The 22652-nt window shown below is 35.7% G+C and overlaps 1 protein-coding gene across 1 annotated transcript in view; it reads left to right on the top strand.

Annotated features, from left to right (window-relative positions):
• Positions 1–22312, top strand: part of LOC111046370 (tyrosine kinase receptor Cad96Ca) — an 89593-nt gene extending 67281 nt beyond the window's left edge. The window contains 10 exon segments of the mRNA XM_039420892.1: positions 1658–1914; positions 2849–3082; positions 3084–3208; positions 4376–4574; positions 5804–5914; positions 7437–7560; positions 8841–8993; positions 12870–13051; positions 19218–19357; positions 20105–22312. Of these exon segments, the coding sequence (XP_039276826.1) occupies positions 1658–1914; positions 2849–3082; positions 3084–3208; positions 4376–4574; positions 5804–5914; positions 7437–7560; positions 8841–8993; positions 12870–13051; positions 19218–19357; positions 20105–20471 (1892 nt within the window). The 3' untranslated portion in view covers positions 20472–22312.
• Positions 22313–22652: the final 340 nt, after the last annotated feature.

Below are 22652 nucleotides of genomic sequence, written 5' to 3'. Positions count from 1 at the left end.
GTGCCCACAAGAAGTTATCTTCTCGTGAAAACAACGTGAGAGGGTTGTGAAACGGATAAAAGTTTGTTGTTGTGGAGCTTACTGGAACTTAAGGTGGAGTTAAGAAGCTTGTGAAATTAAACACAACATGAATATCATGGAGGATGATATATCGGGAAGGATGCGCTTATTCTTCATTAAGATGCGCTGATTTCCTCCATTAAGCTTCATGTTTCTTGTAATACAAATTTAATTGTTTCTCCAATTATTGTCCTCAACATTCAGCTTCATCGTTATAATAATGTACTACTTTGTTAGATAAATCTCAATTCAAAGACTTCATCATACAAGTATGAAGTTAACAAGCTTTTGCAATATAGTGAATTTTCTCCTACATGTACCCTGATTACAACTCAATTTTATTGTCCTTGCGTCATGTGTCAATCAAAAATTTATTTTCTCACTTTACTTCCCCTGTTTTCTGTACATTATTGTTACTTAATTTAGTTGGTTCTATTCCAGGATTATGTTTTAGAGAACACAAAACTCATTTCAACAACTTTTTTCCTTTACGATATATCTCGTCACGAGACTGGGAAATATGAGTTACGGAGTGAGACAAGTATAATATTTTTCGCCACAAGACTAATATGTAAACGAGTGATAATAAGTATATAAATAATGGATGAACAACGACAGTGGATAACTTAAAACTATTATCGCAACACCATTACAGTTGATGTCACACGATTAGTGTTTGCATCTTGTTATGTCAAGATCTTTCCGAAAAAGAAGTATTTTCTTGTCTTGCCTTCACTTTATGGTGAACTCTTTTTCACATCAAGCCCAGTTGTGGTGATATCTGAAATGATAAGATAATTCCAAACTATAGTAACATATTGTCCTGAATAGAATGAAAAAGACTAAGAAATTGTCAAAAACCACTGATTTATTGATAATTAGAAAGACTGGTTTCGGTTATTACACCATTGTCAATCTCTGATAAACAGATCTATCAGAGTTTATCAGAGATTGACAATGGTGTAATAACCGAAACCGGTCTTTCTAATTATCAATAAATCAGTGGTTTTTGACAATTTCTTAGTCTTTTTCATTCAATATGAATAATTACCACAATATCAACATATTGTCCCTTTAAAAGCTTAAAGCTAACCCTCAACCTTTTATTAACTTTACTCCAACTTATTTCTAAACCCATCTAATATGACGTCACCAGACAGGGCTCGATGTGAAAAAGTGCAAACTGACTTTAAAAGCCATTTGCTAACACCAAGTTTAACGCTTAACTACGATTACTTGTAGATATGGTTACATTTATCATAATGTGTTTCATACTGGGCTCAACAGCTGACATTTCTACGATTGAACCGAGTATTTGCATGCTGGCCTAAGAGACCCATGAATACATGTTCATGGATACAACGGTTGGTGGATAACGTCATTCTAACATAAAAACAGACAGACCAAAATCACCATGCTCTCTGTGCAGAATGGTTAAAATTTGTTTCTAACAGTAGCAAATTTGTTCAAGAACAAGTGTCAACGAATGTTCATCGATTCAATGTTACTGAGAGTGTACGTATAAGTGATGCAACTTCTTGAATGAAGATTACTTGATTTGAATCGATCTACCAACTAATATTGGTATTTTTGACAGGAGTGAGCAGCCAGGGCGACAACACTCCTCCCGTGGTATGGATGGAACGCAAATGGGTGGTGTCCGAGACAGAGCCAGTGGGCAGTGTGGTGACACGCGTGCGGGGGTCGGACGCCGAGGGAGATCCACTCGAGTTTGGACTCGAACACCATCTAGGGTTCAATGTGGCCGCACCTGATCCCAATCCGAGTCCGCTCCCGTTTCGCATCGACAACCGAACCGGTGTTGTCTACACTAATGATTCGTTGGTTGGCAAGGTGAGTTCAAAAATTGAATTTTCGAAAAACGTTGGAGTATCTCCAATAATCTCAAATCATTATCATTCCTATTGATTGATCTTTTCAACCAGTAAACTACAAGGAATCATATTTACGCACAAACTATACCTGGAATTTCTGTTCAAGGATTAGATAACTATTGTTCATGAAATGTTCTTCTAGTTTCTGGGCGTTACAAGACGTTTCAATGTCTCCAAAACCAGTTTTCAGCTGCAGATAACTCTTAGCAGATTGACTTATTCAATGTTGGTTTGTAACTAATTAGCCTCAAGGTTTTTAATATCTTCCCAATTGAAATCAAGAGGGTTCAGAATCAACTTGTCTCCAAAAACAGAATTCTTAGATGGCTCAGAGGTCTTATGCCTGACCATTTAGAATCCTTATTCAATGTTATTTCGTAGTTTGAATGTAATTTTGGTGACTTGCAATAAGCATTAGGGTAGTAAGATGAGCTATTATTGGAGAGTGTGCAAGGTGAGTGAATGTGAGAGTGAATGGTTGCTAGTCTTTTCTTTCTCTCTTCTTTTCCATTCTCCATTTATTCATGTATTTAAAATAATTAGAGTGATATTCATTCCTACTTGCAAACGTGGAGTATTGTATACTTCCATCAAGTAGTATTTTTTATTCCAATTCACAAATTTCTTTCTAATAAAACATATTTTATTAATTATTTTCCATCTTACTGAGCTGTGTGTTTTTTTTCTTATTGATTCTGATTGTAAATATTGTGAGTTTGAATTTGAATTTTGGATAATTATTTGAATCAAAATAAAATTTTAATTTCACTCGTTCTGGATTGGAATGATCTAGGTTAGTGCGATCCAACAATGAGCGAAAAATTATGTTTTTTCTCATAGAGTTTCATAAGTTATGAGGTTTCGAAAAAAAATTCATTTTCATGAATTTCCAGGGCGGAAAAGACATGTTCCTGTACGTGACGGTAACGGATGGCAAGCTGCTTCACAAGAGCGAGGTGTGGGTGAACGTCATTGGTGGTGGAGACGACCAATCAGCCGCCCCCAGGAACAAACCCACCGACCTGCCCAACAAGCTGCTCGCCCAATACCCGAGACCACCACCCCCGGGAGGCCTAGGCAGCTACCTGCCAGGAGGCGGCTTCCCACCCCCGGTGTTCCCAGGATCACAGCCAAGGGCGCCTCCCACCCCACCGCCTCCAAAGCCGCCTCCACCGCATCCTGATCCGCCCCCACATCCCAAACCGCCCACTCCTCCCCGGTGAAGTTACTGTGGCCACTGAGGAGTCGACAAGGTACTCAAATATTAATATTTATTAATCTAATGGTGAATATCAGTATTCTTATCATGCATGAATATTATATAATAATATTAAAGTCAGTCCCGTGTTATCGGATGGGCACGTTAAACTGTCGGTCCCGGCTGAAGTATGACAGTCGTAAGGCCCATTGACGGCTCAAATTATATATTCAGGCGGTGGAACCTTCCCGCAAGGGACTCCCCACCAACAAAGCCATACGAATTTACTTTTATTTACTTATATTAAAGTCAGTAAATCATTCCTGGTAAGTAAATCCTGCATTGAATCCTCTTTCGTCAATCACTCACTTATCTTATCTTCGCCGCAGTCCAGTAACCGGGGAATTTTTTCTCAAATTCCCATTTGTCAATTTCCTTGTACTCCTATGAGGTTACAGTGTGAACATGGTCTACTGAGGAAATTCCAAGATATCAAATTCCAGCTAGATGCTCTGAACTCATTATAATATTGATTATTCAAAGATCAAAATAAACTTCAAATAATGTGATGTAATCTACAAAACTCTAGATGTAATATTATCATTCTGTCATTATACTCATATCGCATAACATATTTCAATTATCTCTATATAAATCATTATTATGCTTCCTCAAATTAGTTCAAAGTTCTCGATCTATTGATTGAACAAGTTAGGCCTTCAGTCAGGTCCTGCAAGTATGATTGAGAAGAGAAAAACAGATACTTTCAGTTAGGAGAGCAAACTATGGTTCTAAGTAGTGGGAACTGGACATAATCCTTCAGATATGATATGTGGTATCAGTGTTCTAAAATTCTACTGAAGAGCGATGTTCCAGTGATTCGAAGCGCCAACCTTGAGCTATTTCTCTTTTCGCTCCACTTATCATCAAAAACCTAACGCTTATCTGGGCATTATCCTCGGTGAAACAGGCCTAATACATAAGTTCTTATTTTGTTCCGGTAACTTCTTCAATTCTCTGATTGTATGGTCAAAGAATTGATTCCAACATCTTTTTCTTCAATTGTTTCAATTCTGTTCTTCCATTGAAATTTAGGAAAAACGCTCATGTTTGTCGTATAAAATATAATATCAAAGATATGGAATACAAATAGAGAGAATTCTGCAAATTAGAATAGTAGAATTATATAAAGAGCAATTCAATTCATTTTTGTTTCCCACAGAAGCTCAACGTCCAGAGCAGAAGTGGAAGTTGCGACGTCCACCCAGCCAACAGTGACGTCACCAATTGCCGTGACTGATGCCGATCTGATCATCGTCACTGTAGTCATGGTGGCAGTCATTGTCTCCATCTCGTCAGTCGTGGCCTGCCTCTTCCGGAGGAGGATATGCAAGAGAGCCAAGTCGAAAAAAGATGAAATGGTGAGTCCATTTGTAGCTCAGTAATCATCTTTAAACATCGACTCATTACTGATCAGCAATTATCAATCAGCTATCAACATATCTTCCTCAAAAATGATTTGAACTATTTTTTTAGGCTCAACTCACACTTTCGCGACTCAGGTCAGGAACATGTGTTTTCAAATGGTGACAGTTGCGGAGACTAAAATCGACTGGTCTGTCACCATTTGGAAACAAATGCTCTCGACTAGAGTCGAGTCTCTTCTCGACCTGAGTCGCGTAAGTGTGAGACTAATTGGCACTCTCTGTTGGAGATGGAGGAATAAAAGTTTGAAGATCTTTAAAAATGGCACTCACTAATTGAGTATTAGACAATTGGTGAGTAACCACGACAATATATTCTTCCACATTGCATATTGAGATTTGTGTTTTCTCATGTCGGATTACAAAGAGCATTGGATACAGGATTGAAATCAGCTCTCATGAAGATGCTGCTAGTAAATAATAATCGTAGTCCAGTTTACAGGTGAGTTGATAGGCTAGCGAACTAGACTACTTCCTAGCATCATGTAAATCTGGCAAAATATTAGAGGTGAGCTCACAAAGGAGTCATAGGCTGTGATAAATTACCGTACGTTTCATCATTTGATTAACATTTCCTAATGGATATTGTGTGGAATGTGACAGAGCACATGATTTCACACTCTAGAGGACTAGAGGTACATTTGTCCTCAAAAGACAAAACCATATCGTTGGAGTGCTTAGGAGAGGGCTGCTGTCCTTGAAAATCTCTAGCAGCTGATTTTTTCAATTCAAGAGAGAGGGTAGCAGCTGATTTTTCTTCAATTCCAGAGGTGGGTGCGTCCATGGTCTTGGGGGGGGGGGGGCTGTGTTATGCTGTACATCTTTTGATTAGAAACTTTGTATGAGAAAAAATATATAAGCCTTTTCATATTATCTATATGAATAAAACATTTTGTGAATAGTCTATTGATTTTAGCTATTGGCAGTGCACTCTTATAATTATTTCCAATTATATTTATTGTTACATTATTAACCTTGAGAATGATGAATGGTTATTTGATAAAAAAAACGATCCTTGAAACCAAAGCAGTTGCAATATTTTTTAGTCAGGGGTACCGGGTATTTAATTGTTCAAAGTATGTAATTTTGTTATTTGGTTTTTAATAGACAATAGTTCTTGATTGACAAACAACATTGTCGTGAGTGATGATTTATTCTGTTTGCAGAGGAAGGAGCCAGCAAGCAGCGAGGAGCCAATGGCAATGCAGCATTGGCAAGGTCCCAGAGCGTACGTCAACAGATATGAGTCATGGGACCTGGATAACGTACAGGGACAGGTGAGCCTTCCATCAGATACGTTTTGTTGTCAGTGGCCTGGTTCATGTCAGTATTGAAGTTTTAGTCACCAGAGCGAAGCGAATGGACTTTGAACACTAATGAAAAGTGTGTTTCATTATTTTTTCGATAGAAATTATTATAAAATAATCAAGTGATTCTACATGAGATCGTCTTGGGTAGAAAAGTAAATTCGTATGGCTTTTGTTGGTGGGGAGTCCCTTGCGGGAAGGTCCCACCGACTGAATATATAATTTAAGTCATCAATAGGCCTTACGACTGTCATACTTCAGCCGGGACCGACTGTTTAACGTGCCACGATAATACGGGAGTGATCTGGTTAAAAAACTTTTGGTGATGAGAGGGTTTGAACCCGGCACTGTATGCTGCTACGCAAGCACTCTATCCACTAGACCACGGATCACTCCCGTCTTGGGTTAAAAAGTGGAAACAGGAAAATTATTTTTTGTCATAGTCATTCAATCTCAGCTGTGTTCCACGCATGAAATCAAGCCGGTAAACAACCGTTTGGAGAACAACTAAACATATGATTCTCATTATACAGCATAATCTACTGTGATGGAACCATATGTTTTCTTTACAGTCGAGTATGTTTCCTAGTTCCGAAATAGGAACAGCTGAACTGTCACAAAAAAACCACCTTCAGCGCTCCAGGTGGTAGTTTTGTCAACTTTCACAAAATTCCTGATTCGGAATTTGTAAACTAGGTAATGTTTATAGTATGCATGTAGTAATGTCAGCACAAGCAGGTAATGTTTTCTATTTCTCGATTATTCTTCTTTAGATCATTATCACAAAAAATAATGTACGTTAATTGGACATGGATGTCTTTTGCAGTGCTCGAATGAAATTCTACTCTCGGCTAATGCCTCGACTAGAAACATCATTCTCGCCTGCAAAAGGCCCCTTCCCGTCCTTGTGACGTAAGATAATATTTTCATGTGCATTTTCCTTGAAAACTCATGAATCAGAACATTAGAGCTCAGAAAAGGAAACAAGTGCCTTGTAATAGTAGCAACCATATTGTTCCTTCTTTGTAACTGAAGCAAGCTAAGAATTTGATTTTCTTCGAGACATGCCCATGCTCTTGAGACTACCCATGGCTTGATTTCAACTCTCAATTATTACAGATTTTGACTTCGTTATAGTCAGCTCAGATTCAGTGGAATATCATAGATTGATGAAGCTTCAGAATCTTCACACATACGCAATCATTTTTTTTCATTCAATATGAGTATCCATTTATCAATAAAAAATTAAATTGTTATTGAAATTAACGTATGTATATTATCTTATTTTTCTCTGCAGAAAACTATGGTCTATTCCATAGGTAAGGATCTCTATAAAGCATGCAGTTATGGGCTTGCCAGAGATATTTCCCATGAAAACCAAAATATTACTGGTACTACTTATATTTTTTCAATGAGTTTTATCGATTGTTCTCCTAGAGTTCTCATTTCGATGAAAATAATATTCTTATAACTGATTTTTCTTTGGCTTTAGACAGTTGAGCAAAGCAAGCTATCAGACCGTTGGGAATTCCCAAGACACCACCTCAAAGTCTACAGCATTCTGGGTGAAGGATGTTTCGGCCAAGTATGGCGATGTGAAGCAGTCGGCATTGATGGTAAGTTGAAAAATAACTTCCAATTCAAACTTACCCCAAAAAAAAAATTGCAAATGAATTAGTTCAAACGTGGATTGATTGATTGAGTACTTTATTTATGTAGATTACAATATATACTGGCAATGCAGCAAAATTAGAGATGAATTTATGAGATGATTTGGATGAGATGTGCCAAGATGTAATGGAAATTTATATGTACAATAAAATCTCTGCAATACATCTACGAATAAGATAATTTTTCTTCGATAAAACGCCATGAAGGATCACTGCGTCACGGCCAAATTGATTTCGCTTTTACCGTGTACGTTGAAATAACAAGAATTGTGGAAATAAAACAATTTTGTTTCGTAAACAAAATGTTTGTAAGGCACAAACGAGTAACAATTTTGTAGCCTGGTTGGAGAATTGGGAGTGAAATTTAATCGCAAGCTATCAGCTACAGGCATCTCCAATAACTGATACTCTCTCTCTCTGTTATCAGTACTACGCTTCACTACATGTGAATGCGCGGTTGCATGTATCGCCCTTTATGTGCTTGAAATTGTTGGCATGCTTCAGGTGGTTTTTGATGCAGCTGACTTCATTAAGGCCTCGAAAATGTTTAGAGTCGATTCTGCGTAGCTGATAAAGCAAGTATGTCGTTTGGCATGATAATGCATGAAGATGATGAATCTCTTGGGGAGTGAACATCTATTATATTACAACAGATAATACTTAGGAGGTTGAAAACCTAATATTCGTTTTTGTGCAGATATTGAACTAACCACCTCGTATGTTTTTCAAGTATGGAAGTTATTGACATTTCACTGTATTTATTATTCACCTACCAAATCAAATCAAATGTTTCCTCTTATTTTGACATCATTGCACAACAATTTAGAACATTTTATTCCAATCATGAACAATAAATAACTATTAGAGCATCGCATAATTATCTTACATTGTAATATAAATCATAAAAAATAATCAAAATCGCATACTTATTCTAAAAAGATGTAAAAACAGAAGAATACCACTTGCTGAATTATTAAAAATTACCAATAGTAGGAACCCTATTTCTTATCTGGTTACTGAATTGATTTGCTATTTGATAAACTTAAACTGTACACCTTAGATTTCCGATCAAGATGTCAATCGTTCATCTCTATTACACATTTTTCATGTAACAATATGTAACAGATATTGTGCTATAATGTATATTTGAAGTGAAAAACTATTCTATCCTTCCACTAGTTGATTTTTTATCAGACATCCTAATAGTGTTTCATTCATTCTTATAGGAAGAGCAGGACAATCAGTGGTAGCCGTTAAGACACTCAAAGAGAACGCCGGAGAAAGAGAGAGACTGGACTTACTGCAAGAGCTACAAGTCATGAAATCTCTGGAGCCTCATCCTCACGTTGTCAGGTTACTTGGCTGTTGCACTGAAAAAGGTAATACTTCAAAATACAGATTCATAATTGACTATTAATCTTAATTCCCACTGAATTCATATATCATATCTTATTAATTTCATCACTTCTCATTCAAAATATAGTTCTAGAAACAAAACTGCTCCGTATTATATGATATGAAGTTGTATTGAATGTTTTTTATAACATCCCGGATTCATACTACAATCAATACAACTGTTACGAATCCATCCCGGATTCATACCGGAATCAATACAACGTTTGTAGCTATCATGATAATAGAAGAGTACAATTTTTCCTCAAAAATAGGATCATTCAAAAAAAATTATCAATTATCAAATTATCAAGCCTCTCCACTCTTGTTTGCTCTCAAGTAATAGAAAACTTCTTCATGTTCGACATACAAGAATGAATAAACCACTTCCATGAAACATCAGAAATCAATTACTCTAACGGACCACTCTTGATTCAAGATGGAAATGCAATTAACGTGTATGAATTGCCTATCGATTTCAAGGCTGAAATGGCTTCCTCACTCACTGATTCTCAAAGTGCGTATTGGAAAGTGCATCTCGTTTCGAAATTTCTGTGTTCCTACAGGAAACAATCAAGCACCTTTCGTCCATTTATAAAATCAGTCACGAATTGTTTTTGTTCCTCATTGACTTTTTTTCAATCAAGGTCTATATCAGTTGCAATCCACTACCGAAAATTGTAATAATGGTTGTGGAAATCGGATTTTTACAAAGTGTATGAAGATGAACAGTATATGAGAATTCAACAGTTCTCAATTCTTGCTCATGAATGCTTTCCATACGGTACTCCATAATCCAATTCGAGAGCTGAAAATGAAGCCTACGAATAGGACTGATAACTCGAAGCTTAATGATGATAAATCGTAGTTTTTAAGTTGATAAATATACTTTTCTTGTAGAACTTCCGACCATAATGAAACTCCGATTTTTTACACATGTTTATAGTGTTTTATTAGACTAATAGCAGGGCACCAGTGCTTCGCTTCGGGAATTGAAAGAGAAGATTATTTTTGTGAACCATTTATAATCTAAATTCTACCAACATTGTTATAATTGTTTTTGAGATTAGGCCACAACTTGGCATGAAAACTATTGAGTCAAATCATTCGATTAATCATTGATGAAGTGCTCTGTAGAATAGTAGTCCAATTGCAGCGAATTTTGTAGAATATTGGGAAAAGGAACAACAGCTATTTGGCCGTTTTAATAAATGACCTCTTTCTTCCGCCCAAGTTAAATTTTGTTTTGAAAATACCCTCCATATATCATACTGAATTAATTATTATAATTTCATCGAAATTGTTTAAGCAGTTATCGCGATCGGATATTCAAACAAAATTAAATTAGTCTTGATAGAATAGGATCACTTGATTGAAGCAACTCCCGTCATAAACGTTTGTTTTATGAAAAATAAAAACTATCTCCCAGGAATAGCTCTGATTGAAGCAGCAGTGCCCAATCAATTTGTTCTCGATAAATGCATTTTGATTCGCTCTTCAACTCAGGTGCCAACCTAATGAAGTTATCTCAACTTAATGCCAACCTGTCAAAATTATTAATTAAGTTGCCAGTTAACAACTGTTTCGAAGAGGTACTCTCTCTAGATTATAGATCTATAATAACATAATTATGATATGGACATTTCTATTATAATAATATGGAGATTGGGAGAAAAAGAATATACATGCTAAAAGACGAATTTTAAACCCTTAAAACCACCCTAAGAGTTGAAATATCGCCAAAGGGTTTCTTAGTGAGCACCTAGGACGTTTAAGGAAGCTTTATTCCAAGTTTTGTTGGAATCCATCCGGTAGTTTTCCAGAAATCGTGATCAGTGAGTCAGTGAGATAAGAATTCTATAAGTATAGATTAATGAAGTTTGAACACTAATTCTGAAAAATCCAGAAGGAAAATTGAAATTTGGGCTTCCAGGTGCAAGAGATTGATATTTTTAAAATCTATGTTCAAAATTTGGAGATCTAAATCATTCCCGTTTTTCCGATATGCAATCCACAAGTTGACATGTTTTGATGCGAACAAACGAACACACGAACAAACGAACAGACACAACCATACTCTCTCTTATTATAAAGAAGATGAAGTGCATCGTCAGTATACGTGTTAATAGTGTTTGGTTCTCCTTTTCATTACGTTTAAATTCAGTAACTTATATGCACGTCCTCTTTGGAGCAAGGTTTAAACGACCTGAGGATAATATTTGAAATAAAAAATCTCTATCATTGTTCATAATATGTGGTTTTGGATTTCTTCATCAAATAACTATGTTCAAATATGATAGAATTTAGCTATAACTTTCAGAATTGGTGTGTGAAAACTCCCTAATAAGAATTCACTTTTACTTCATTGGACTGCTACAATAAAGTGAAAACACTTAGCACTTTAAAATAGTTCTAATGAATCGAAACTTGTGAATTAGTATAATATCAGAAGGGTACACTATTTTTTTTTTCATTCTATTGTAATGATGTATGACCACTCCTTCAAAAACTCTGTGTAAAAATGTAGTAGACTGAATACACGTAATGATCATTGTGAAGAAACATCATCAAAGAGTGATTTTCACCGGAAATGTAGTTTCTCCTCCACAGAGTTCATTCACAATTTCACAGAAAGGGTTTTATTTCATCACTGTGAGGTACACTCGAGTTTCTCAGGTCATTACATATTCAGCCTTTGGGAACCAGTGAGCATAATAATGTTCAGTTGTCTACTGGAAACTGCTCTTACTCTTTGCAGAGTTCGAATTGAGCTTCTCGGAACTTTGTTATCACTGTGGAATATGTTGAGATTCAACTAATCTCCTGAATTCGAATAATAAAGGTACCTCTGCCCTGTTCTAATTTCTCTATTTTTCAGTCTTCTGTACTGGATCAGTTTTATTTCTGAAAAGGCGTGAACTCTGTTAGAGTACCTAAACTTTGCCCCATTTTCCGGGCTCTTTCAATCCAACCCGTGTTTTCAATATCTTAGTTTCCCTAAAACAGTAATATTTCTTAGGTACTTGGTTATTTTTGATTAGACAGGGGAATGATACCAATCTTTCCAATTCCAGTTTCACTAAACCTATTCTATACCCTGAGTATAATTATGATTTTTTAGTTCTTGGGCAAATTTAGTGATCACCGATCACGATTCTCAGATATTGGTATGCCAACTTCTAGATTTCAGTTATCACCATTGAAACTGAATGCTTCTTAAAAATTGCACAGCTTAATCTACCAGAAACAAATCAGTATGATATTCTCAGATTCCAGTTAAGTCTTCCTCAATCAGAAAATATTCCACATGTGAGTTACATTGAGAAACTCTCATATTCCAGTTTCCTTGAGCCAATTCTTTATCTCTGATTTCCTCTGAGCTCTCAGTTTTTTTTACAAGTTATTCATGTCCAATACAAGATTGTTCAGAAGAAGTTCTGCCATTTACTGTACTTAATCGAATCTCTCAGATTCCAATCGGCCTGATCCCGATCATCACTACTATTTTATTATGATTTTTCAGTTTCATGATCACTGTGCTATTCTGTTCTGTAACTAATTCATTGCATCTCTTTATTTCTGATTCCCCGGTTCTTATTACTTTCCACTTCAAATAGTTCTGTCCACTTTTCATATCATTCTAATTTTATCAGTTTTTCTGGTGTGATCCTGATTCATCTTGAGTTTTAGTTCAAATTAATTAAAAATTAATTTTAGTTAGAGGCGTTTTAATTTCTCATTTTCCAGTTTCCCCGAACCTAATCCATCGCCTCTGTTCCTTCAGATCACCCAGTTCTCCACGCAATTCTCCTTTCTAAGTTTACCTTCTCGACTAGTATTTTGATCACTGTTTCTGATTTCAGATCCGCTGTTCGTTATAATGGAGTTCATAGCAAACGGCAAACTACAGAGCTTCCTTAGGAACTCGAGGGCACAGCGCTGCTACGATAACATGCACGGCAAGAGCGCAACACTCACCTCGCGCGATCTAACCTCGTTCTGCTACCAGGTAGCCCGCGGCATGGACTTTCTCTCGTCGAAAGGGGTGAGTTCCGTCACAAACATCTCCCAAATATGATGCTCTAGGCGCCGAAATCATATCTAGCGTAAATAATGAGGCCATGATTTCGTGAATATGCTACTTTTCTGCGTTTGAGTTGGTCACAGACCCAATCTTACAGTAACCTACTGAGACGTAAGCTATTTTTTGCTGTATATTGTTGTGGTATCTGATTTTGGTTGATAAACAATCTTGCCAGTAACCTACCCAGTACAGACCCGGTCTCCAATTCACACCTACATCTTCTGGGCTACAGAATGTGATATGAGAACCTTTTATGAATAAAACACTGAATAAGTTAAAACAATATTTTCACGTAGTGAACTGAATTTTCTTCTATCACGTTTGAAGGGTGCTAATGAACGTTCAAATAAATCTGAATTGGAAACTGCCAGAATCTTCTGCTCTTCAGTTTTTTTTTCAATTTAACATAATTAAATTGATAATAATTGACTCCAATAAATTTAAAAAAATCTCCCGGGTGTTCATGTGAGTTACAACCTAATCAAAAACATGCTAATTTACTGAGGTTATTGAACTTGTAGTTTTTCTCTACTAATCTATATATTATAGGTCCACTCTGAAATGTTATTGCGGAGTATATCATTGAATAATTCTGATTGTTCAATATGATAATTATATTAAACAGTAACTAGACGGTTCAGGAGAGACATTTATATACACTGAAAACTGGCTCATTTTAATTTACGTATGAGCATTTTCCAAACAAGTCCATGAAAGATTGAGAAAGCAGGAAACATGTACAGAAAAATAATTCAAAGTCGGAATAATATTGTTTGTAAATGTATTATGAATACTACTGCTAGATGAATAGAGGCTAGCTCTGCTAGCCCAAAACTATATCAACCCAATTGAGAAACATGAAAAGTGAGCTTAACTATCTCATACAATTCAAGAAAAAAACCCTATCGCGTTCGTATACGTTTCGTATGTGTGAACATAATTCGTCATTGTAAATTTGTAGCATACTTGGTTCTTAGTTAGGGTCACAAAAGATAGAGAGGAATGATATTGTCCTCTAAATGTCACGGCAGAATTACACGAAACGTATAAAGTAACTGAATGAAGGGTGTCATTCGTAAGTGCGATATCTCAAAACTGCGAGTATTTCAACTTTTCGTTATTTTTGTTTATTATATGTAGAAATCAACACATTGAAAATGATGATAACATGCTATCATTTAAAAGCCAAAACCTAGCATCCCTTCTACCTCTGAAGCTTAATATGAACAGAGACTTGTAGTTCAATTGTCTACTATTTAGACAGATTGAAATTCGCAGTTCTGAGGCACTCTCTGAATAAAGGATTGCGTGCTTGATAGTAGCACTTAACTGAAGCGGGTACAATAATGAAGTACACAATTTATTCACTTTAATATGGTGGCAAAGAATATAATTATTTTGATGAATTTCACCTATTCTGTACAGCTTATGAATACCGTTGAAGCATTGCTCTTAAAACCTTCGGGCATTGACAAGCATCGCGATTGATTCCTCAGTCGAATGTAAAATCTAAATTTTACTTTTCTATTTCTAATATAGCATAGATTAAAGCAAGAGTAACCTACTTCTGTCAAACTCGAGTTTGAATTGGTGTTGGAAAAGTAATGTATTCAAACTTATTTGCAAGAGAAATTCAATTATCCGTATTGATTGGTGTTAAACCCCATTTGGTTGATCAAATATTCGGATAATTGGAGTTCTCAAGAAAAAAAACTGGAAATTGAGAAGAAAATCCTTCATTTTCATGTGTAAAATTTACAGAACTTAGCGGATATTAAGCATATTTTTTCAAAAGCGATTTGGTTGAACGGGAATCAGATAATATTGGAGTTCTACAGTATAATCATTGTGTCAGTATAACCTCTCAAACCTCATGATAGAGTTATTTAGGAATGGATTAAATTCGAAATTATTATCACGGACTAACTAAACAGATCTGTGGTATAATCAGGAATTCGATAAGAAACTTTCCTCAACTTCTGTAGTATTTGATTGAGAAAAGTTAGGAGAATTTTTACATTGTTGACTGACAATGATGTTTAATACCTGATCATTTTGAGTTTGATGTCCAATAAGTTGCAGGTCATTTCGCCCCGGTGGGAAAACGAGCCCGTGAAGCTTTTAAAGCTTGACTGAGAAAATTTGTAGTTTAATCAGCTTAGAACTGTTTCGATGAACACTGAATTCCCTCAGAGCAAACCCATGGGATCGTGACGACACAACTCACAAACATTCCCGAACTCAACGTTGTTTAACTTGGCTTGATGCTGTGAAGTTTTTCTTCTAAAACATTTTCGAGCTCTCCGTCTGCAGTCAAAGTAAATACCTATCGGACTATTTTTACGATGTTTTGTTAGTAACAGAGTTTGAAAGGTTCTCTAAGAATTAGATACGGTATATCTTTGTCGATCAGATCTATACTAAAATGAGTTGTATTTAATTAACAACGTACATCACACATAGATACAGTCAGTACCGGTTAAAGCTGTCAAACTTGAGAAATCAATTTTTCTGATAACAAACTCTTTGAACAGCATTTGCAATTCACGAAATTCCTAGAACTTCATATTCTTATGATGTAATGGAAAGCGATCAATGAATTCCGAGAAAAGTGTTTCTTCCAAGGCAATTATGAATGCAATTCCATGAGCTTTTCTTTTCAAACGGGGTTCTTTTCAATTCACAGAACTGAACCATTCAGAATATGGAGAGATCTATCTCAGGTGTAGGCTCAATTCACAGGAAAAAACGAGTATTTTTGCTCATATCTTTGAAGCAAACTAACAGGAGATATCTTTGTGAGATGTCAAATATCTGTGTGTCTTCGGTTACAGAAGAGATTCCTTGAATCTAGAATTATTTCTTATAAATTGTACTGTATCTGTATAGCTTTATATTAAATCCTATGAACTCATATTCGGTTGAATCAGAATCTAGTCTACTTACAATATCCTAGAAAATAGGCACTGCACATTAGGCCTACTATTTCATTTGCATTGATATGGAAGCTTATTCCTCAATACCATTCGTTCTACATGATTGATAAATTCCCAGTTTCACGAACCGATTGATCGATGAAGACGAATTGTTTATCATGCCAAGGGGTAGATAGGACTGAAAATGAGACTTCTTAGCTGTGACTGAGGAGGAGAAGGAGGAGGAGGAGTACGAGGAGAATGAGGAAAAGAGTGGAGAGAGAAAAAGAATGAAAAAGGAGAGGTAGTAGAATCACAGGCAGATTGCTCAAGTATTCAGAAGTTGGAGAAATGAGTGATAGAAAATTAGAAATAAATTTGGTAGGAAGATAATTATTTATAATATTTCAATAAAGGAAAGAATTGGCTTATACACGTACGGGATGGAAAATTCACGAATGATGCATCATCACGACTGAACTACCTTGAAATTTTGCATAATTATAGATTCTTAATTTACCGAGGATGGTTATAGGCCTAACTCCAATCCTCAAAGATTTCTTTACGTCAAGCTTTCAGTATGTCTATAGTTCGTGTAAAATAAGTTGAGACTTGGCCCTCCATCCGAAGAAAATAAAGGGTTGCCAAATCGCGTGAAATTGCAACTTTCTCAAATTTCCAATTAAACGTCAGAATTGGATGTAGAATATCATACCCGATATCATAGCAGTACTAAAAAAGCTTCAGGGTTGAAGGATTAAAAGGGAATTTAATTTTTATGATAGAATTGAATACATCGCTAAAATATGCTCTTCCGACTACTTTTGACAGTTGGAAAAATAATTTCAATTTTTAATGAGAAACTTTCTCGCTTTCACCACCTGCTTTTCTTTTAAAACAAAAAAGTTTCTAGCAAGTCGAAATTTTCATGTCTTCTGCTCGAAATGTCTCGTCATTGATGAACATAATCATTAATTAAAAAATAACTATAAGTCGGATAATCATGATCCAGACACCAATAGAAAGGAGACATTCTCCCTTTTAACTTGATATGAAATTATTACGCATTACGACGCCCCATTATTCTGAGAGAAGTGATATTCAAAAGAAGAACAAATCTTCGCGATGTTTCCAATTTTATCATAAAAATTTAATTTCCTTTTTATCCTTCAACCCTGAAGCTTTTTTAGTACTACTAGGATATCGGGGATGATATTCTACATCCAATTCTGAAGTTGAATTGGAAATTTGAGAAAGTTGCAATTTTACACGATTTGGCAACCCTGTAATTTCTTCGGATTGAGGGCCAAGTCTCAACTTATTTTACACAAACTATAGGTTTCAATTACACCCTTGCTGAGCACGGGCTACCTACTAGTCAGAAAAGTATTTTATGAACAAATATTAGATTTTGAATATTCAATATTATTCGACATTCAACTTGTTCCAGGACAACGACATCGCACATTTCAGCTTCAACTTTTCAACTTCTCTCCACGGTTAACATAGCTTTGTTTGTAGCACATTTGATTTCCGACGCAATGCTTTCAACTGGAGAACCTCTTGGGACCCTCGTGTATAGATAGAAGTTTTGTACCTCTGAGTTTACTCATACTTTATACATGACATTCATTCAATTTATCCATCAGAACACCAGGTTTCACTTTCAGACCCATACCCATATTCCTCTGAAAAGTATCAGTATTTCCTTCTCTCACCCTTTGTAGGATAACATTTTAAAATTAACACTGCACTCCAGGTATACTTGAATACAAACTGAGTGACATATTATAATATTGCTTCTATTGAGTTTTCATCCCACGATCCATTCAATTTTTTTTTTTAAGTAAACAGATACAACAGTGGCAAAAATCCATATCGTTTCTGTGAATTCAGTACCTTTTGAAACCAGAGAGTATAGGGTGTGGCATTACTCTCTGATTCTACACCATGTAACATTCTTCACATTCTATACTTTCTGATTGGGAATTATAATAAATTTCTAGAATTTTATCATTATCAAAGAGGAAGAATAGGTATTTACTGAGGAAACTCCGAATTTCCATTTATCATACTGTCGATTAATCCTAGAATGAGTTTGAATATAAGGTTCCAAATTAACAACTCTAGCAATCATTCATTTCGTATTAAAATTGGTATTATAGAAATTGATTAATCTCAAGATAATTAAGAAATTGGATTTTTTTGTTATTATTTGAGTTGATTGTCACATCTACATACTCATGTCACATTAATACAATGATGGAAGATGAAAGTAGCAAACCATCAAACTTTTCATAGTGAGTTTCGAACCACTCAGATTTAACTTTGAAAGCACTAAGCCGGAAGCTGTGGCGCTGATCAATGAATGATACCTCAATAGAGTCCGAAAACTTAGGATAGAACTATAATCGACTCCACGAAACATGATGAGTGTTTCTGGGAGTAAAATGTTGCAGATTCATTCGAATCAACATAGATGAAACTTTGATTTCCATTACCCTGGGATCACCCGCAGTTTATTTTGAATCCTGGTCCATGAATTTTTCACCTTCCTGAGCCGTTTAAATCTATGATTATGTAGTTTCATCATTGATAAATTCATGATTCATCCACATTACACCAAAATGCAATGAGAAAAACAATATGCAATAACAGTTATAATGTATGGAACACAATAAATAAATGCAAGACAAATTGCTAATATGATGTGGTGTACAAGAAAAAAAAGGAAATTAACTTGCCAACTATGGTTTTCCAAATAATAGACAGGACAATAAGGCGTAAGGCAAGGGAAAATCTGCAACAAGAAGTGAAAGAAGGTGGGTTTGGGCTGAGATACGGTACGATAGGATTTTAAAGGAAGATCCTGGTGGTAGAAAGAGTCAGAGGTGACAAAAAATTGCTTTAGTCCATGTTAATTAACCAAATCAAATTAATTAACAATTTCCTGCTTCATTTTCTTCGTAGTCTTGAATAATTGAATGAAACCATCAGTACCAATCACTTGTAAGCTAATCCTCAAAAACAATTGCCGCAATGCTACTTGCTGATTGCAAACACGTGGATAAATTTTATCTCGTATTGATTGTAAGAATGTCATTTGCAGACTCCAGACACTGTGGATCACGTTTACTTATGTTGTTACTAGTTTACTTGCGAATACTGTAGTTGACTTCTATCACTGATTATTGAATTGTTTTTTTTTTCAGATTATTCACCGTGACTTGGCGGCTCGAAATATTCTGGTCGACGAGAACCATATCTGCAAAGTGGCTGACTTTGGATTCGCTCGTGACCTCATGGCCAACTACGTCTATGAACGCAAGTCAGAGGGTCGACTGCCCATTAGGTAAATGTATTCCCTATAATCATTATTATTGGATAAAACTGTAGTATTCTAGTGAGTGACGGGGGGAAATGAGTTTTGTGATACAGATGGTCCGCCACTGCTTCTAAACTCATAATAATATGGCAATCATAATAAATTGTAACAGACATTTGAAAAACGATTGTGATACAATAATAATTATATATTCATAGGCCAAGTACAATTTTCTTTTCTGTTCGTAGTTTTGAAGGTGATATTGTGGCTTGTACTGTATGGTTTTCGTACTGGATGAAACTTGTAATCACTCATTCGTTGGACAATGGAAAAACTATTTCAACACTTTTTTCTGGTTGGAATTTAGTTTCCTGAATCTTTGATTTATCTACTGATCTCATTTGGTAACTGTATTTCATCATTATTTTTACAAAATTGAAATTATATTTGATTTTTCTTAGAAAGCTGTAAACATAACTCTATTTTGGACTTTTTAATTTTATCTAAATTTGAAAGCGAAATCGGAAATAGTGTAATGTATCCTTGATTTTTTCTCTATCCTGATCTGTGTTTTTTTGTGAAATAAATTAATGGAAATAAATATAATGAATAATTCTTTAGCAATTCGCACCAATTGGAAATTCTATTACTGATTCCATATTTTTCCCAATTACTGCATTCCATTATGAAAATAGCCATGCACCATGTCTCACTGCTCGAAATTCAATTCTTATTTCCAACTTACTTACAACTTATTTCCTGATTGTTTGACAGATGGATGGCCCCCGAATCGCTCTACGACAACATCTTCTCGGTGAAGTCGGACATCTGGAGCTTCGGCGTGCTGATCTGGGAAATAGTGACCCTGGGCTCGACGCCTTACCCCGGCATGGCAGCTGCTGAGGTCATGCGCAAAGTGCGCGACGGATACCGACTAGACAAACCCGAGCACTGCCGACGCGAGCTCTACAACATCATGTTCTACTGCTGGGACAACGACTCCAAGGAGAGGCCCGACTTCAAGGAGCTCGTGAAGCTGCTCGAACAGCTACTGTTGACTGAGACTGAGTACATTGAACTGGATCGGTTTCCCGATCATTCCTACTACAACATGTCGTCGTTGAGTGGAGAAAAGCTATGAAAAGAGTCAGGGAGTGAGAATCCATGATCATCAAAGGTTCATGGATCACTCTTACTCCAAACATGTCTTCTCTAAGTGGGGAGAAGTTGTGATTGTGTCAAAAGTGTTCAATGTTACGTACAACATAACCGTAAGGCTAGTTACACACACATCGATTTTGGGACGTACGATCTTTTGTTGTCCTTTATATTCTATTGGATTAAACAGCAGATGATTTCAAATGGATTATGTTTATCAAGTTCCGTTTAATCTCATAGAATTCATAAGACTGCAAAAAATCGTACGACCAAAATAGATTTATGTGTAACTGGCTTAACGGTAATCAGAGGTTCCTGGATTTCTCTCAGTATATTTCTTATCTTCACTGAGTGGGGAAAAATTATGAAATTGTCTGATGATGTTCAAGATTTCAGAGGCTCCTACAAGATCACTCTATAGATCACTCTTATAGATCACCTTATAGATCACTCTCCTCATAATATTTCGCCATTGATTGGGAAGGAGTAGTGATTGGGTTAAATTTGTTCCGGTGCTCGAATAACTTTATGTATACTCTACGAGTCATGGTACTGCATAGAAGACATTTTATATCATATATCCTATTATATATTATAGACATATTATCTGGGCAGAGAATTGCAATATTCACAAAGCAGCAAGTTTTGGTAGCCTATTATGATCTATGATCACTTCTGGTTAACAAAGAAATGTAATTGGACTACCTCAAGCCAAGACAGCCTATTACGTCACACGTTCCCGCACCACTTGATAACTGACAATGGTTACAATGAATAACACAAGTAATGCATGTAGTGCTCACTAGTCAGACTGTTGAAAAAGTTGCTCATATAGCTTCGCATGTAGTAATGCACTAGCGGGAACCGTCCCTATTGAAGTTCTGAAATTTCAAAATTCCCAATAAATCATCAAGTGGAAAAGTAACTATGTAGAAGAGTAACTGTGTTTTAGTACAGCACTGTTTTTCACAGTGAAATGTTTTTCACATTTAGAAACACAATTTCACTTCTCGTAGGATAAGGCTCCTCCTTAGGATGCATCCCTCGTCTCTTAACCAAATAGTGATTTTTTATGTTTCTTCGGAAAACAGTGTCTAAAAAACTACAAAAGAGTTATTATAAAGTATTTCGTCATGGAAAAGATAATCAATTTCAGGAGAAGAGTCTTTTTGCCTATTGATTTGTGAATCAAATGTAGGTCTATTCACTTTTTTGTCAATCAAAGGTTATTATACTTCTTATTTAAATTAAAAACTTGGATTGATCATCAATTGAAAAATCAAGTCCCATAATCGTGTAATTTGGATACATAGAACCGAAATAATAAATTATAACTGCATTTCCATATTACATTTCCTATCTGTTTTGCTTACTTCTAGCTGATAATGCTTGTGACACTGCTTGCATCGCAGTGAATGGCTTGCAGTTCATGAGAGATTATGTTTTCCTAAAAACAGAAATATGGAAAAGCATAATCACTAGAAACGATTTATTACTGTTAGTCCAATCTGTGTTTATCTAGCCTTCAGTAACGGAGGATTCATTCAGTGAATGTGATGCTCAAATGCCGAACCAATCACAACGTCAATAGCAGATCAAACGTTACTCTGGTTCTCAGATTTAATGCTGGAACTGTTACACCAATCAGTGCGACTGCTGCATTAGATTCAATAGAATCACTCCGTGTGATACGATTCGCTAAATACTTCAATACTAAATACTATATCACAAATAACATTCAAAGTATACATAGTTTTGCAGACTGAATAAATGAGTGTATGATCATCATTTTTTGTACAGCTTTAATCCATTAACCCTGGTAATAGAAAATTGTGGGTGGGATTGTGCATGACTTGAATCAAGCGTTCAATTTATTCGGTTTACACGCCATGATCCGGTCGACTCCTACTGATTCAAATAATTAATAAGAGTGATTCTATCTATTTGAATGTTATTCAACTGATGATTATATATCATTAGTATCCGAATTAATAAACTTTCAAATTATTACGTAGCCATTAAAGAAGTAATCCTGGTTGATCTGTTATTTGATCGGAAGGTGTAACTGTCATGTTGAAAGGAGACTACTGGAATGTGCAGATTTTCTCTTCAATCTCACACATATAATCCAACTCTTCTATATTAGAGAAGTGAGTTATTCCAT

Source organism: Nilaparvata lugens, chromosome 2 (genome assembly GCF_014356525.2).
Source record: "Nilaparvata lugens isolate BPH chromosome 2, ASM1435652v1, whole genome shotgun sequence".
Taxonomy (NCBI): Eukaryota; Metazoa; Arthropoda; class Insecta; order Hemiptera; family Delphacidae; genus Nilaparvata; species Nilaparvata lugens.
This window is presented reverse-complemented; position numbering and strand designations above follow the sequence as displayed.